The 19,351-nt window shown below is 33.9% G+C and overlaps 1 protein-coding gene across 3 annotated transcripts in view; it reads right to left on the bottom strand.

Moving 5' to 3' along the window:
• The window catches only part of LOC150102123 (tRNA (32-2'-O)-methyltransferase regulator THADA-like), a 694,369-nt gene that overhangs the window by 356,682 nt on the left and 318,336 nt on the right, over nt 1-19,351 (bottom strand). For all 3 annotated transcript variants that reach the window (XM_090398691.1, XM_090398692.1, XM_090398693.1), the window contains 2 exons: nt 8,067-8,195; nt 7,425-7,722 (listed from right to left, as the gene is read on the bottom strand). In XM_090398691.1, coding sequence (XP_090254817.1) covers nt 7,425-7,722; nt 8,067-8,195 — 427 coding nt within the window. The remainder of the gene's footprint in view (nt 1-7,424; nt 7,723-8,066; nt 8,196-19,351) is intronic.

The following is a 19,351-nucleotide window of genomic DNA, read 5'->3' as shown; positions in this document are numbered from 1 at the left end:
TTCTGATATATCCCTTCTTATCTTCAACATTCTTTTCTTCTGTACTAACTTCAGTGTTTCTTGTGTAATCCATTTCTTCTTGATCTTCTCTTCTTCTGGTACTGTTTCTTCAACTGCATCTTCTATCGCCATCATTACTCTTTTCACTCTTAAATTCAAGTTTTTTTCTTTCTCTACACTTTTAAGTTTCTCTGCTAACACTGTTCTGTACCTTCTTCCTATTTCTACTTCACTTATTCGTGCTGTATCTCTTCTATTCTGATGTTGGGGTTTATATTTCTTTTTCAATTTCATCTTGATGTTTGCAATCACTAAACTATGGTCCAAGTCTATATCTGCTCCTTGAAAAGTTCGACATTGCTGTACTGATGTTATCCATCTTCTTTTAATCATAATCATATCAATCATTTTTTTGGTTTTCCCATCATTTGATCGCCACGTCCATTTTCTACACTCCTTTTGTTGGAATCTTGTGTTACAGATCATCATCTTGTGGTCCACAGCAAATTCTAACAATTTTTCACCTCGTTCATTTCTTTCTCCGAAACCATATTTTCCCATGACTTTTTCCCAACCATCATTATCTATTCCAACTTTGGCATTCCAATCTCCTTCAATAATTAGCACATCTTGCTTTGGTATTGTTTCTATCGTCTCTGTCAGATCTTTGTAGAATAAGTCAATATCCTCATCTGTGCTGTCAGATGTCGGTGCATATACCTGGACTATTGATATGTTGAATGGCTTTGCCTGAAATCTTGCTACTATGATTCGTTCATTTGCTGGTTTGTAGCCTAACAGTGCCTCTCGAGCTCTTTTGCTGAGAAGGAAGCCAACTCCTGCTTCGTGCATGGTGTCATGTCCTGACCATATTACTTTGCATCCATTGATCTCTCCAGATGATGTCCATCTCATCTCTGCCAATCCTAGTATATCTCACCGATATCTCTTCATTTCCTCATGAAGTAGTTCTAATTTACTGACATCCAGAGTGTCTGCACATTTCATGTTTCTACTGATAACAGTTCTGTTAGTTTCAGTTTCTGTTTCCTTTCGGTATCCCACTTTTCGATCCAACCCCGATCACTCGATAGGTATCGCGGGCCTTGTTTATCCTGGCGACCTTGTTTATCCGGGTGATATTATAAAACATTTCCTTGTGAAACAAAATGTGAGAAACTTCATTAAAGAAATAGTTCATGTTTGAATGTGTTATCTCACAATGCATATGTATATTTAAGAACTATTTTAATCCTCTGATAGATATTGAAGTTGCCAGTTAAGTGTTTGATAAATTGAAGTTTATGAATATTTCTCTGAGACTAAAAAGAATTAACTTTTAAATGTTTTGCTGAATATTGATGTTGTTTAAAGTGAAACTAATTTGAAATCATAACGGACGAGAATTGCGAAAGTCTTATACATAGGTTCTAGCAGTAAATGATATACTCAGCTGAGTAGAATCTAATTTCTTTATAGAATGCATAAATTGTTTTCTAATTGTATTGATCTTAATAGAGTTCTTGTTTCTTATGTAAGAATAATTTTGTGAGAGAATTAAATATCTTGTTTAACTTGATTCTTTTGCTTGCCTAATTTCAGTTTCATTGCACCACTCATTAAAATATGAATCTTGAGGGAAACCCTATATATAAGTAAGACAATTTCGGCCTGTAGTCAGTTCTCATAGCTGTAGTGCTAATTGGTGCTTGATTCCCTCACAAATATTGTGTGATTTGAAACATAGACTGGCGCAGTATAATAAAAATTTTCTTTATGTGTGAAAGTGGGGTCAAAAAATAGTATAAGGTTGGACGAAAGACAGACACAACATAATGAACTTTGATATCAGGTTTAATACTACTTTCCTACACAATGTGATGCATATGGGCGACGAATAACAGTCAAGATAATGGGCACCCTTGTTTCATACCTGATTTAACACGAAAACATTTTCTTGTACCTACTTCAATTCTATTTGCTGACTTACAACTCAAATACAGACTATGCATTGCTTAATATAATGTCTCCTATTTACACCCTATGACTTGCAATAATATTCAATCATTGAATAGCTATTCCATAAGCATAAAAATTACTATATTTTGAAAATCCTCTCTGCATACACAGTTGCAAGCTCCATGTCCCCATGGGACTTGTGACTTGCAGGCATGGGCATGGCTAACCCAGGGTCCCAGAGCTAAGTATGATCTTTTTCAAAGCTTTTGGTCATACTTTTCTCTAACTCTTCCACTTCCTGCTTCTACCCTCATACTAACATTCTTCCTAATGAGGATTCTTTACTTAAAACTTACTGCTTGTCTCTTTTCTTGCTTACTAACCCCAGGAGGAGGTCCTCCATTCTCTCTGAAGCTATTAGAGTACTCGAGGACTAAGGGTGTTTCCTCCTCTTTCAACTAACCACTAATAGTTATAGTAGTGGGCAGCAGCACTACTTGTATTAACCTCCTGTAGCATACATGTTACAATACTGCGATGTGGAAGGCAAGGGGGAAACCACCACATTACATTCCCAAGTAAAAGCAGCAATGGAAGTTAAAAATGAAGTCAAGATCGGCGATGGAGCTTTCATCGAAGGAGTTATGCCCGGCAGGAGAAGTAACCAGGCTTCTCAGGTCAACAGCCAATGAAATCCTGGTACTTATTCAAAAATGAAGACAAGAAATAAACTGAATATTGGAACATGGAATGCAAGAACACTGCTAGAACCAGGTAAAATAGAAAATGTGAAAAAAGAAATGGAAAGACTTGAAATAGACATTCTGGGCATTAGTGAGACGAGATAGGGATAGGGTGATTTCTGGAGTGGAGAATTTCGGATAATATATTCAGGACAAAAGAAGGGCGAGTCAGGTGTGGCAATAATGCTTCATAAAAAAGTTGGAAAGTTAATCACTACAATAATTAACCATAGTGACAGAATCATGGCGATAAGCATTCAAAATGAACCAGTTCAACATTATAATGGTCTACATGCCAACATCACAATATAGCGATGAAGAAATTTATGAACAAATAGAAGAAATCTGGAGCAGCTTTAAAGACAGAGACAATACAATAATAATGGGAGATTGGAATGCTATAGTGGGAGAAGAGAGCAATGATAATGTTTCAGGAAGATTTGGTCTTGAATGTAGGAATGAAAAAGGAAAGCAATTAATAGAATTTTGTATACACAAAAACAGTTAGTTATAGCAAATACATTATTTCAAGTTCCAAAAAGAATATACACCTGGATAGCGGCTGGGGATTCAAATAGATATCAAATAGATTATATATTGGTCAAGAAAAGATACAGAAACCAAATAAAAAATTGCCAAAGCAATCCAGGTGCCGACATTAGTGGTGATCATAACCTTGTCTTAATGAAAACAGAACTGAAACATAGGAAACAAATCCAAAGATAGAAACCAATAAGATGGAACTTTGAAAAATTAAAGAGTAAAGAAGTAAAGAGAGGATACCAAGAGGCAACTGATCATAACATTCCAGAATTGAAAACCAATGGAATATGATTAAAGAGTTAATTACAAATTCATCAAATCATATTATTGAAAAATGCAGAAAAAGAAAACATTGGATAACAGATGAAATACTTGGCCTTATGGATGAAAGAAGAAAATATAAAAATGCTGTTAAAGAAGAAGATGTGGCCAAATACAAATATCTTAAAAATCAAATTACAAGAAAATGTAGACAAGCCAAAAAAGAATACCTAGAAGAACAATGTAATAACATAGATGAATTATTTAAAAAAGAAAACATAGAGAAAGCCTATAAAGAAATTAACAAACTGACTTTCAGTTTGTTAATAAGAACAGCAAAAACAATGCCATCCAAGATGAAAATGAAAAATTACTAATAGAATCTGAGGATATATTAATGGAATGGAAGAATTAATTTGAAAATCTCTAAAATGGCGATGAACTTGATGTTGATATCAGCATAGAAAATCAAAATGAAGATAATCTAGGACCCCCAATAATGCGAGAAGAATTTGATAAAGCACTGTCTGAAATTAGTAAGGGAAAAAAAGTCCAGGTGTAGACAATATTCCTATAGAACTGCTACAAAATCTAGGTGATGAGACAAAAACCTTACTCTATCAATTAATAGCCCAAATCTATGATAGAGGAGAAATACCAAAGGAGTTTATGAAATCAACCATAATACCAATACCAAAAAAGAATAATGCAAACAAATGCAGCCAATTTAGAACAATAGCTTTAATACCACATGTTGCAAAATTCTGCTAAAAATTATTCAAAATAGAATTTATTCAAAAATAGATTGTCTATTGGATGAAGACTAATTTGGATTCAGAAAGAATAAAGGAACAAGAGAGGCAATACTCTGTTTAAGAACAATAATAGAGAGAAGATTAGACCTTAGTCAAAATACTTACATTTGCTTCCTTGATTTAGAGAAATCGTTTGATAAAGTAAACCAGCAAATACTCCTAAATTGTCTAACTAATATCAGTATAGATTTGAGAGATAGGAAAATAATTTATCAAATTTAAAAAAATCAAAATGGATGGATTAAAATCAATGATAAGGAGAAAATAATAAATATAAGGAGTGGAGTAAGACAAGGATGTATACTTTCACCACTTTTATTTAATTTATATATTGAAAAGGCCATTCAGGAAACTAAAGATAAAATAAATAGTGGCATAAAGATAAATGGTGAGCAAGTGATGTGTATGAGATTTGTTGATGACATATCCCTTGTAGCAGAAAACAGAAGAACGTTAAAAACAATGCTAGAATTACTAAATAATAACCTTGAAAAATATAAAATGAAAATCAACACAGATAAGACTAAAATCATTGTTACAGGCAAAATCCCTATCAATATAGAGCATATAGATATCAGCAGGAAACAAATAAAACAAGTGAAAAACTTTAAATATTTAGGAAGCCTAATAACAGAAGATGATGCAAAAGCCCAATTCTCTAAGATGAAAAGCATTTTAACAGGAAACCTCAACCTACAATTGAAAAAAAAATTAGTAAAGACATTGATATGGAGCATTGCACTGTATGGATGTGAAACCTGGATTCTAGGCAGAGAATATGTAAGAAGATTGGAGGCTTTTGAATTGTGGTGCTGGCGCCACATGAACAAAATAAAATGGACAGAAAAAAAATCAAACGAACAAGTCCTGAGAGAGATAAACGAAACAAGAACTGTAATTAAATCGATCAAAATTAGAAGGGACATATACTTTGTTTAGACATATACTTCGAGTAGGTAGTTTGGACATATATTTCGACATGATGGACATTTGAAAAGAATAACTGAAGGCAAAATAGAGGAGGAAAAGCAGAAGAGGCAGACCAAGGAAAAGCTTTCTTGACTAAGTCAAAGACAGCACGGGTTTGAGGAGTTACCAGGAGGTTAAGAAGAAGGCCAATGACAGAGTGGAATGGAGGAAATTGCTGCTGAGCTACCAGTCCCAAGACTGATGCAAATGATGGCATATACAGCAGTATTCAGTACAGATATTTCAGTGTTAGTCCATGTATCTGTTACTTTGATCAACTTAAACTTTAAAAATTTTCTTCATACTTCTACACCACTTGCAAGTACAAGTGGTATTTTGGATTTTTTTTTTTTTTCCCTTTACTACTATGCAATGAAATTGTTTTTAAGTATGTTTTGGAAGGGTGGACAAATATATGTCTTTAGCCTCATGAATATCATTTGTATTAAAAAAAAAATCTATAATAGCAATAAGTATCAAATTTCACTCTTTGTCTCAAAAATAAATGTGTGGAATTTGTTTCTATTTCTAAACATGAAAATGTCTCTTCTGGAGATAAAAAAAAAAAAAAAAAAGTGAAATATGAGAATCAAGCAGTTTGGCTTCTTCTTTTAATAAATTTGAATCTTTAATAAGATCGTTTAATTTTTTTTTACGTTTAATAACAAAGTTTGTTGACTTCCCAAATGCTTTAATTTGCTAACACCTGGTTATCCATATGAAAAGCAGAATATTCATCTTATATCAGCTGGCAATAGAAGAATGAGATATTAGTCTTATAGCAGATTTTAAGTTTCAGTATACCATAAAATGTTTATTTTTCATAGAAAATCTAGATACATTACATGATCGTATGGTTCTCTTCTTAACTACTGAACAGTCAACTATTGGCTTTTACCCTGAATCAACAGTCATATTAACTTTGCAAGATCTACAACAACAGGAAGAGCCTACTTTTTATATTGGTCTTCTAGATGTCATGCAGAAAATAATGAAATTATACAGCATGTATCATAATCTCATAAACAACAAAAGCAGTTCATGCTTTGTTTACTTCTAACTTTTAAATGAAAATGTTATAAACTTTTATTAAATACTGAAAATCAACTATAAATTATTAGCAGCAATTCAGTTGTCTTGTGCATTTCTATTGCTACACTACCACTGGAACATGCTTTTGTATTCCTCATCTTCCCTATTAAATTCATTATTTCGTTTTTAGATATCGGTCCTAAAGTAATCTGTAAATCAATATTTATAGGAATCTTATGAAAAATTTCAGTAATAAATAGAATGAATATCCAAGCTTGACATGAATATTATTATAAATGATATGAATGCCAAAATCAAAATAATCAAGATGAGACATAAGTTAAGAATTTAAATACATTGTTTATTTTCTAAAAAAAAAAAAATAAATAAAAAAATAAAAAAAATAAAAAAAAAAGCTTCCAGTAGATGATTTACTGAAATCTTTTTTTTTTTTGCTATGATTAATCTATTCAAATAAAAATAAATACATAAAATGACCTGAATAATACCCAGATTCATGACATTGCAATCAGGGTAGCTTTAAAAGCTCATGGTTAGATATTACAGCAAACTGAGGAGCTGATGTACTACCTGACCATTACTTAGTAACAACTAAACTTAGAAAAAGTACAGCAATAAGAAAATTAAAAATCAGAAAGGAAGGATAAGTACAAATCATCAAGTTAAAAATGAATGAATTAAGGAAAAATTTTCTGTTATGATTAAAAAAAAATTAATTTTAAATTGTGGAGAATGAGAGCTAGAAAGCAGAAAGCCCAGAATGACAAAAAAAAAAAAAAAAAAAAAAGAGAAAATTTTAAGTGACAAGAGACTTTATGTATTAAGAAAGGAAATAAGAACAAAATAATTACTGAATAAGACATGTAAACTCTAGAAGAAAAGTGCACCATTAAATAAGTGATGTAAAGGGCATTCTGCTAACTATGAATGTTGAAGAGATTTAAAATGCAACTTAATTAACATATCTTAGCGATTAACATCAAACACTATTCTTTACTTATGCACTACTTATTATATCACTTCCAGTGTTTTCTATCTTAAATAGATTGCTTTTAATTTTTTTCAAATATAGCATACTGACCTGAATTTAGGGATGCAGTTAGTGGTAAACATTTTATAGCAATTTCTTGCTTACTAATTTTTGGATCCCCATAATGATGAGAGTTAGGATCATTTTGATTAGATATGACACTTGGCATAAGGCACTGATCTAAGCCATAATTAAAATGACTGTTATACGAAGTACTACAATTGTTTTGTTTCTGGCTAAAAGTTGTATGCACAAGAGATAAAAGCTGAAGAGTGGTCACACGGCATGGAAAATTTGCTCCTGGATCGAGAGAAGAGTAAAGAAATTCGACTATCCATTCCAAAAATTCCTGAGACAATAAAATAAACAGATTAAATTAAATTTAATTTCCAAAACAAATAAATATTCAAGAAGAAAGTCATTGCTTTGAGATTTTTTTTCCAGAAATACACAAACTCTACAAGTTCTCAGAAAAATAAATTATACAAAAGAGTACCATTATTAATAGTTACTTTAATTATCAGACTTAGGAATCATTAAGATAAAAATATTATACATTAGAAACTGATAATTATTAAAATGCTTTCTGTTAAAACCCAATCATTAATAAGAGACAAGCAATTATCTTTTTTTTTATTTTTAAAGTTACCTTCCTAATAATAGCATTTTTATTTCGATTGTAATGCATTATACCTTATATTGCTCAAGAAGGTCTGCAGCATCATGAGACATATCTGAATGTAGTTTCCAATGGAAATATTTTGAAACACTTCCACTTCTGTATTTTTGCATCCCACTCAACAGATGCATCCTATATGATAACTAAAATATATTTTATATTATTATTACATATTATACTAAAAGCAACAAAAAAACAAAATGTCAACAGATTCAAGGAAAATTTGATAATTGCAATTAGGTTTCAATTAGCTATCATTCAATTTTAAGGTTTGAACTTTGCTAACAAAAACTTTAATATAAAATGTAAAAAAACTTTTTTTGTCCCTATTAATAACATGAACAAATAATTGTATAAAAGCACTTTTTTTTTTAAATATTAATCCAGAATTTAATATTCTTAATATTAATTTTAATATTGCCCAGACTATTTCAAAGGAAAGAGATAGAAAGAATGAAAAATGACAATATGTTGTACTGATAGGTGTGAAATGATAACCAGATGCACATTTTTACAGATAGGGTGTAATTTCTCCAATGAAAGTCAATTTCAGCAGAACAGTTTCACATCACGCATAGAAAAGGTAAGTCAGAAATGAAATGCTTAAGAAAGTGAGTGGTGAAAGTCTACAAGAGAAGGATTACATCTATTAACTAAATGCTTTTTATCAGAGAGAATAATATTTTAGAGCGGTTTATTAAACATCAAAATAAATGTGAAAACAGTGTTCCAAAACTGGGTGCATATATTTGTATACGTTAATAACTATACAGATGAGATCCTAAGTAGAAAAGGATAGATCTCAACTGTTTTAGAGGATGATGATGCAAGTCCAGAATGCAATTCTGCAGGAAAAGCCTAGAGGCATGCATATGTCCAAGAAGAGAAATCTGATTTTACTTGGAGATCTTGAGTATAATCAAAAGGAAAGGGAAGTGAAGTAAGATTTTGTCAATTAAGCGATTCAACATTCTTAAATGCTAATAATGTAACTAGAACTAATCTAATGTGACTTAACAGAATGGGAAAAGAAATCTCAGCAGTACATCAGACTGCTATTCTTCTGATATAAGATCTAATAGTATTGAAGTCCTGAAAAATAACAGACTAATTTGAAGAAATCTGCTGATAGGAATGTAGTAATAACATAAACTTATCATGTATCATAGTATCCTAAACACTTTTGAGGATATATCATGAATAATGACTAATCACGAATTTGATTATTATTATATGAGTATCACCACGGAGTCAGAAAACTCATCGCATTAGACCCACAGTGATCTTTATACATACAACACCTATCATACGTTTCCTTCAACTCATTTCTGGTAGAGCAGTCCTAACTACTTCTGAAGTTAGACAATGAGTGCTGTTTTTTTTGCAGAAAGTTGAAGAAAGGAAGGAATTATTAAAGAAATTTGAGTCGTAAGAGAGTTCAGCTGAAAAAAAAAAAATCTCGCTCTATGTTGAAGAACCAAACAACAGAGAAGGAGAGAAATACCAAATGCACCAAAATGTTTTGAAAATTTTGGAGATAAGAACAAAGCTTATAATAATAGTTAAGTACCTCCTACATTTCTGTTCATAACATAGACTAATCACTGATAATACCAGGGAGACATAGAAGGTGCCTCTTAGTAGAATGTGTGATTTATGCATTCGGGCATCCCCTGGGCAACGGTGTTAACACCAGTGGAATCTTCCGCTCCAGAAGCAACTTTTACGCAGTTATTGTGCCTAGAGCTTTTAATCTAATCTATTTAAATTGGCTCTCAGAAGACGGGACAAGATTTTATCACAGCCTAAAATGACGATAATTTCTGTGAATATAGAGGAGAGGGTCTCTCAACATTTAAAAAAGAACTCTTGCATAAACTTTATCAAGAATGAAATTGTGATATACAGTGTATACAAAAAACACACAGAGATATAAATGAACAATGTCCAAAAACACACAGAGATATAAATGAACAATGTCCAAAAATTCCAGGAATGAAATTGGCAGTGGAACATCCTTATAGCAAATATGGCAGTGCCACTTTCATTAGACCAGACCTTCAGATCCTAGCAATATCTATTACAGAGGAGAATGACATAGAGATAATCAATGTAGAATTGAGTAATTCTGTTATCTATTCCATCTACAAACCCCCAAATGCAGTTTTCTCCTTTAAACCTCCTGCCAATCTTAACAGGCAGAAAGTGTCTTTATTTATTAGCAACTTTAATAGTGTCTTGGGTTACCTGCAAGATGATACTAATGGAGAGGCTGTGCTGGAATGGAATGAATCATACCATCTATCCCTTATCCATGATAGTAAACATCCTCCTTCATTTTACAGCAGAAGATGGCAGTAGGGCTATATATCCCAGATCTTATCTTTGTGAGTGAGAAGGTAGCCTACCAGTGCGTAAAAGCTGTTTGTATGCCTATTCCTAATTCACAACATCGACCTATAATGTGTCAATTATTTGTAGCAATCCGATCACAAATCGTTTGCTTTAGATGAAGACATAATTTTAAAAAGGCAAACAGGGAAAATTTTCCCAACCTATTTGATGAGAAAATCAAGAACATTAACCCAATTCCAGAGGGCTATGACCAATTAATTGAAGCCGTTTGGAAATGCTCCCGAGAAGCCATCCCAAGAGAATGTAGAATTAACAATTTCCAAGGATGGATTAATTCCCAAGATAACTGCTCAACTGATAGAATACTGCAATTTATCTGAAAGAGATCCTTTTAGTGATGAAACTATAGTAAGCCTACAACAGATTTTACATCTATATCTAAAGCAAAACGGGAACAATGGATAAAGCTAATGAATGAAATAGATAAGGGAAGGAGTAGCCAAAAAGCCTGGAGGTTACTTAGATGCCTCAGCAATGACCCAAACAAAACTTCAACACATTCTAATGTCTCGGCAAATCAAATAGCACACCAACTTCTTAAAAGTGGCAAACCTATAAATCCTGTTCGAATACAAAAGACAGGACTTCAGAGGGAATATGGAAAAGAAACAAATATTTTCTCCAAATCTTTTACAATGGAAGAACTTAATAGGGCAATTAAAATTTGTAAGAAAGGAAAAGCAGCAGGTCTGGATGAAGTTTGTATTGAGTAAATCAAAAATTTGGTCCTGCAACCAAAGGCCGGATGCTGAATTTACTTAACAATTGTATAGATACCTGCAAAATACCCAACGTTTGGAGAAGAGCTAGAGTTATTGCAGTTCTTAAACGAGATAAAGATGACAAAATAACGAAAGATTATAAGGTAACTCAACTAATTAGATGCCTTCTTCAGAATCAAAGATTTTTTGTTAAATTTCAAAAACTTAGTCATTGGAGGAATCAGAAGAATGGCCTCCAAGGCAGTGTTCTTGTCCCGATGCTTTTTAACATCTACATAAATGACCAGCATCTCCCCAAAGATACAAAACGTTTTATCTACGCCGATGATCATGCCATTGCCACTCAGGCGGATCATTTTGAGAGTGTAGAACAAAGCTCTCTGAAACACTGATTGAACTTAGCCATTACTATAGTGAAAACCAGTTGAAACCTAATCCTCTAAAAACCCAAGTCTGTGTCTTCCATTTAAAGAATAAACAGGCAACACGGAAACTACATATAACTTGGGAGAGCACTCACTTAGATCATTGTACAACACCTAAATATTTAGGGGTAACTTTAGACCGTGTTCTCACTTATGAAAGACATTGTATAAATACGAAACATAATGTAATTGCAAGGATTAGTATTCTCTGGAAATTATCTGGCACTACCTGGGGAACACAAGCTCAATCAATAAGGACCACTGCCTTAGCTCTATGTTACTCGGCTGCAGAATAAGCACGCCCTGTATGGTATAGATCCTGCCATGCTAAGCAGGTGGATGTTGTCTTAAATGAGACATGTAAACTCATTACTGGTTATATGAGACCGACACCTAGTGAAAAAATTTATTCTTTAGCTGGCATAGCATCTCCAAATATCAGACGTGAGATGGCAGCTAGAAATGAGAGGCTGTAGGCATCCATGTCTACAGAACATCTCCTATTTGAATATCAATCTGCCCATCGGCAGTTAAAATCTAGGAAAAGCTTTCTTCACACCATTGAAAGCCTTACTGAACCACTCCAAAAATCAGGACTAACTTCACGGAAGACAAGAAACAATCGCCTTATAGATTGGGCTGTACCATTTGAAAGTCTTCCACGAGGCCACAGAGAAAACTGGACTACCTGGAAACTTTTAAATAGGCTGCGATGCAGTGGTGGAAGATCCAAGGATAATGTAAAAAAGTGGGGACTCTCATGTGCATCATTCCTATGTGAATGTGGGGAGGAGCAAACTATGGCTCACCTCTTGAACTGTAGGTTATGTCCCTTTAGCTGTACAATGGACGATTTCATTAATGAAACACCTAACGCTTGTGATCTGGCCAGGTTCTAGGCAGCAAAAATTTGATGGACCTTCTAGTGTACTTTTACAATGTGTACTTATGATGTAAATTGTGTTGTTTTTCTTTTCTTTTTAATTCCAATACATAATCAATTATTTTTTGTAAATTTATGTGTATTTGAACTATGTGCTTCTGACACGAATAAATAAAATACCATGTTCCAACATGGGTACATTTACCTGGGTACAAGAGTACCCAGGTAAATGAAACAGAAAATGATCATCATTTATTTTTGGGCTAAAACTAGATAAAAGATAAAAACTAGTATCTAGTTAAAGATCAATGATTCTATTATACAGAGTGTGACCGTTAAGTAATGAGACTGAATTTTTACAGGACAGCCCTTTGAATAAAAGAAATGACTGCTACAGTGTGTTGTAATTGCAAGTGCAACTTTCAAGTTGGGTGATGTGGCAGTTTTTGCATATCAACCAAAGTAATAGTGTGTTAGACATTGCATCATGGAGCAAAGAGTTGTGATAAAATTTTACAGTAAATTAAGAAAAACTGCCTCAGAAGTGTACCAAGACCTAAAAATGTTTTTGGTGATGACTGAGCCATACCAAGGTGTTCTGCTGGTTTCAACATTTAAAGAGGGGAGGAAGTCCCTGGAGGATGAACAGCTCTGTGGACAGCCAGTTTCTGTTTGGCCAAATGAAAATGTGGCGAGTAACCACTAGAATACTTTCTATATGGCTTGGTGTCAGTACGGAAATTCCATTTCCGTACTGACACCATTTCCGAATGACACCAAGTTGCCAGATTAATCTTAGAAAGAGATCTTTCTAAGATTTGTTTGAGGCTTGTGCTGCACACACATCGACACACACGAACAGAGAGAGCAATGAGTTGTATTTCAAAATTTCATCCATGCAGTTGATCAAGTTTGTGATAACTTGAAGAACTGTCACTGGTGATGAAAGTTAGTGTTTCCAGTTTGAACCAGAAACGAAATGAATGCAGAGCATGGAAAGTATTATCCCTAGCAGAAGAAAATCAAGTTGCAAAAATCATGTGTCAAGACAATGGTTATGTTATTTTATTTTATTTTATTTTTTTGACACTATTGGAATTATCCACTGCAAATTTGTACCTGAGGGCACCACAGTGAATGGTCAGTATCATTTAGGAGTAATGTATGCCTGCATGCCAGGAAAGAACTGTTCCATAACAACAATTCATTTCTGTAGCATGAAAACATGCCCAAGTACTATGCTTTGCCTGTGAAACAGTTTCTGGCTTCGAAGTTTATCTGTGTGACCCCACCCCCCCATTTAGCTCCGACAGACTTTTTCCTTTTCCCACAGATGAAGTGTCGCTAAGGGGAGTCACACAGTGTTGGATGCCCATTGAGGACATCCAATGCTGTGTGACTGAGAAACTGAAGAAGGTTCCCATTCAGGATTTTCACCATATCTTCAAACACCTGTAAGGCAGATGTAAACGTCATATGAAGATGGAGGGAGATTATTTTAAATCTATGTAATTGCCAATTCCAAATATAATTCTTTGTTTTGATATAATAATTGTTGTCTCATTACTTAATGGGCACACTGTGTATATATAAGGAGATATTTAATCACATACATAGCAGAATAAAAGATACTTTTTGTATGAGAACCAAACTTTATTAGTGTGGCTGCTAATTCATGAAGTTGATGGTGATAATGTTTTCCTGCTCAGTCAGGAGTTGATTTCTTTCATTCCATAGTCAGTGGAAAAGGTTAAGTGTGCTGTTCTCCTTAAAGTGATGCCATTCATGCAGCAGATGGCTTCTCACCTTCTGCCTGAAGTTGCAGGCAGACAATCAGCTGCTTCTTGTACTGAAGGTTGTGCACTATGATGTCCTTTTCATTTGCAGTACATCTGAATAACTTGCAATAGGAACTGTACATCAATGCCTTAGCTGCAATGAAGAAATAGTTGCAGATTTAGTGATTTGTAGATGAGGCTAACATAGTCATCATCTGTCTGCAAACAGCAACAGGCAAAACATTGTTTCAAAGCCAAATGGAACCCCCCCCCCAAAGCTATTTGAGATAGATGTGCAAAAATAGTTTCCGTCTGGTTGCAGAAACATTTTTCTGAATAATTCTTGTTTGAATTTGAGTAATATTTAAGGAGTGAGAAAGAGCACTGTCCCACATTCTCCACCAAATGCCAGCATCAGGTTTGATGCCTCCACTGCATTACAATAGAGCAGATCCCAGTAAGATGATGTCTATTACAACGATAAAGGATTATTTGATGAACTGATTTGCTGGGACTGTGCTATCAAAGTGTTATAAACCTTGTTCACATTGGAAAGTGTAAGTCTTACCCATTTATTACAAATTTGCTTTGCATTTCAGGCATAACTGCTCAAAATGAAAATTTCACAATGTTGATCTGTTTGGTATGATTCCCAAATTTCAAGTTTGTAATTTATTGAAATTACAAACTCACTTGAAATTTATTACAATTATTGGCATGTGAGCTGTTGTCATTCTTAAAATTGTGGAGAGTAAAGATGAGAGACCTCTAATGGCAGAAGTGAAGTTATATTCAGTGGTACATTTATGGGCTCTTTTGTATTACTAATGTTGATGAAGAAACAAGTATGAAATGTTATTATCCTATAGTAAGTGGTTAGTATATGGCAGACCCACCTCTCCTTAAACTTCTTCACCAAGGGAACACTCACAACCACCTCTAGCAACCCATTCATTACCCTCTAAGCAAAAAATCTAGTCCTAACACTCTTGCAGACCACACTCTTACACAATTTCAATGGGTAACCCCCTGTACTATCCCTTCTTGCTATGTACTGAAAAAATCTTCAGTGTCAATCTTATAAAATCCCTTTAATATTTAATATTATAGATCTTCAATCTATTCTCATATGAAGTATTTTATAGACCTTCCACAATATTTTTTACTTTTCTGCAAGCAGTAGTCCAGATGTAGACTAAGGCCCTATAAAGTGGAACTTCTTTATCTTTGCTTTTCGGTGTATTTTTCAACAAAAACAGAATCTGATATGCTGTTCTGGCTAACTGTGCAATATGCTCCTCTACACTTCGACTCCCTGTCTGTTAACACCTTACACTTGGCCAAGTTACATGAATCTCTGCGTCATCTTCATTTACTATTGCTGTTCCAAGTTTTGGATAATCAGCAAACTGAATATTTCCGATCAAATCATTTTCTATATAATTACTGGGCAAAAACAACACAGGGCCAAGTACTGAGCCCTGTGGTACACCACTAGTCACTTGCCCTCTCCTGGATTCAAATTCTCCATATTCATCCATCAGCCACCCTCTAATCTAAATCACCAAAATCATACCCATCTCCATCTGCTCCAATTTATGAACAAAGTTCCATGTGGAATCCTGTCAAATGCCTATGCAAAGTCCAGCAGTATCATTGTGTAGCCATTCTCTTCATCCAGCTATACTATCACTTTCTTATAAAAAGTAAGTAAATTATGATCTACCTTTCACAAAATCATATTGCCTCTTATAAGTTATCTTCTTATCCGTCCAGTCCATCACCAAAATCATACCCGTCTCCATCTGCTTCAATTTATGAACAAAGTTCCATGTGGAATCCTGTCAAATGCCTATGCAAAGTCCAGCAGTATCACTGAGTAGCCATTCTCTTCATCCAGCTACACTATCACTTTCTTATAAAAAGTAAGTAAATTATGATCTACCTTTCACAAAATCATATCGCCTCTCATAAATTATCTTCTTATCCGTCCAGTCCTGAATTCTGGCTTTTACCAATTTCTCCAATACCTTTACCACCACTCGAGATACTGACTGGCCTATAATTTGCTCCTGTTTTGAAGACATCTTTATGCAGTAGAACTATTTTGCCATTCAATTGGCACCGTTCCAGAAATGTGGCTTAAATTAAACAGAAGGGCTAGAGGTAGTGCTAATTCCTTTATGCATTCTGGTATAGTTTATTAGTCTTAGCCTTGCCTTTCTTACCATATCAGTCATCCTTCTTGCCTGTGTTTTATACTGCTCATGAGCATGCTGTTCATCTTTTTTCTTTATACTCTCTCCATAAACTTTTCTACAACTCCTGCTTAATGATGCTAATCATCCATCTAATTCTGGACTGATTTATTTTTCTGACTCTGGGTATGCAGTCTGATGCTGCATCGTTCAAACACCCCCATGATCACCTTCCATGCATCACCATCTCTCCCTTCTAAACTTTTATGCCACTGCAGTGCTGGAAGCTGACTCCTCAGGGTGTAAGTACTTTCTGCATGTCTAACAATCTCCCAGGTCAGGACTACATGATCGCTTTCCTCCAACAGATGTGGCATAGCTGGATTGGTTACTATTAAGTTCTCTGATACTATGACCAGATCCAGTATTCTCAAACCTCATGTCTCATCAATTACATGCTGTCTAATTATCTCTTAGCAGTTGTATAAATTCTATTTCCTTCCATCCCTATAACCATTCCTACTTCCAATCTATGTGCCCCATAACATTTATTTGACCTGCACATTGTACTAATTTATAAATGCATGCATTCACATTTTCACTTATAACCCCCTAGCTTATTTTACAATAATTAACTATATTTCATCCAGTTGGTTTCCATCTCAAACCAGATAGTCAAAAATGAACAGTCCTCTGAATCTCTGTCTTTCTGATGCACTAATACTCTTTTTGGCTTCAATTCTTCTGTTACCATTACCAAATCCCCCCCCATGCACACACATCCTATTCTCACTGTCCTCTCTGAAGATACTATATCTTTTGTATTCTATCTCTATGACTATATCAGGGGCCAATATTCCGGGTGTACAGTGCTCATCCACGAAATATCAGTATCACCGATATTATATTTTTGCATTTATTCCCGTTAAAGACCACCCCCCCAATTGTTTGCAGACTTTGCGCGATTCCTAAAATTGAACACAATATACTGTACTAATGCTTCATTGTCCTCTTCAAGAGGATAATAAAGCATTAGTGCTTCACGAAGAAGGCGCTTTTCACCGTGTAAACATTGCGTCATATTCGCGTTAATAGCCTGGGTGTGCTTTCAAAATGCATACACCTTTGAGCCATTCGAAAAGATGTAAAGAGAGGTGCAGCATGTCAAATTCTTAGCGTTGTATTATTTTTAAACCGCTGAGAAGGCGTGTCTAGGTGAGCTAAAATTTTGAGCTCACTCAGCACCTAGCGGCTGCAATTGGTTATTGTGTCAACCAATCCAATTGAATGTTTGTCACTTGTCACTTACTATGTCCGATCGCTTTATTACAAACAGATGTTACACGTTTTCTGATACTGAAAATTTGAAAGTGGATGTCAGGAGAAAAATGCTAATTGTTTTTTCTTTTGCTTGTGCAATATAGCATCTGTTGAGGTTGCAAAGTTTTTTAACAGTATAGAGACATTATTATTCTAGTCTTATTATTATAATAAGATGTTGTTGATCTACATCAAAATACCAGCATATTTGAGATTGATAAGACAGAAGAAAACGCTGATATTAAAAAAACAACAAAAAAACTTAGGATTTAGGATTCCCGAAAGTGTAGATAATTCTGATAATGATCGGATGTTATGTATACTGAGTCTCAGTAAACAAAATAAAATTCTTGGAAAACGGAGCGAAATATACACATACCAGAGAAATACACATAACATGTGCAACAAATGAGATGATTTGCTGCTCCATCAAACCATATTTATTTCTGCACTCTATCTCTCTCACTCATAATTTTTTTTTTTTTAATTATGCCATCATAAATTCACTTATTCATGTTTAGAATTTATAGGATCGTGCTATTCGCTCTACCAAGCAACTTATAGGACACATATATCACAAATAATTATTAATTATTCTTTACCACTAATGAAAGTGTTTCTACTCACACTTATTCTTTCCTATTCTCACGTCGTATAAATGATGGTTCACATATTTTCATCTTTGAGTATTTCAAATATACCAACCAAATATAGCATTCTCCTTCATTGTTGTTTTCTAATCAATCCTAAAACAGATTGTTCCCCCACTCTACGCAGAAGTATTCAAAATTATCCTGCAATTAACTGCATTGGACCAATTAAGATGAGTGCTGATGCGCTATGCCTTCTCAAAATTTTCATACATTGATAAAATGCAATCCAATCACACGGTCATGGGTGTCCGCAAGGGAGGAACGGTGCACTTCCCCCCGAGATCGATTAAAAAATTCCTCGAATTATAATCATAAAATTGATTGAGATATGTAATCTTACACCCTCGATCCTGGGAACGCTTTGTCTGTCTTAAAATTTTATTATAGGTTGGCCTGTTGCAGGGTAGCCATAGAACACGTGTTTTATTGCAGCAATAAAACATGTCTTCCTGTTTTTGGTTCATCTTTTCCTGATTTGTGAACAGTGACTGGTTAGTTTGCCCTCTGTGTCTAGTGAGTTAGAGTGAAGTGTGAATTGTAAATTTATAGTGAAACAAATTTAAATTTGTTTCACTATAAATTTTTAAAAGGTAAGTGTATGTAATTTAATATTATTTTACTTGTTAGTTTTAGTTGATTTTTAATAAAATATGCCAGTCAATTTTTTAATATATGAAATTGTGCTAAAAACTATTAATTCTGAATATCTTTTTTTGGGTATTCAAGAATTAAAGATAATTAAAATCATGCAAAATGAAAATAATGTATTTATATTTGACAATGACAAATAATTAAATAAAAAAAAAGCTAAAAGAATTTTATTGATGTAATTATTTAATTAAATCAATAATTATAATGGAAAATTTTCTGCAGATGCATGCCCATGCATACGGTCAAACTGACGT

Source organism: Typopeltis vanoorti, chromosome 10 (genome assembly GCF_054136105.1).
Source record: "Typopeltis vanoorti isolate ZY-2024b chromosome 10, IOZ_Tvanoo_1.0, whole genome shotgun sequence".
NCBI lineage: Eukaryota > Metazoa > Arthropoda > Arachnida > Uropygi > Thelyphonidae > Typopeltis > Typopeltis vanoorti.
Note: the sequence above shows the minus strand (reverse complement) of the source record. Positions and strands in the feature narration are given on the sequence as shown.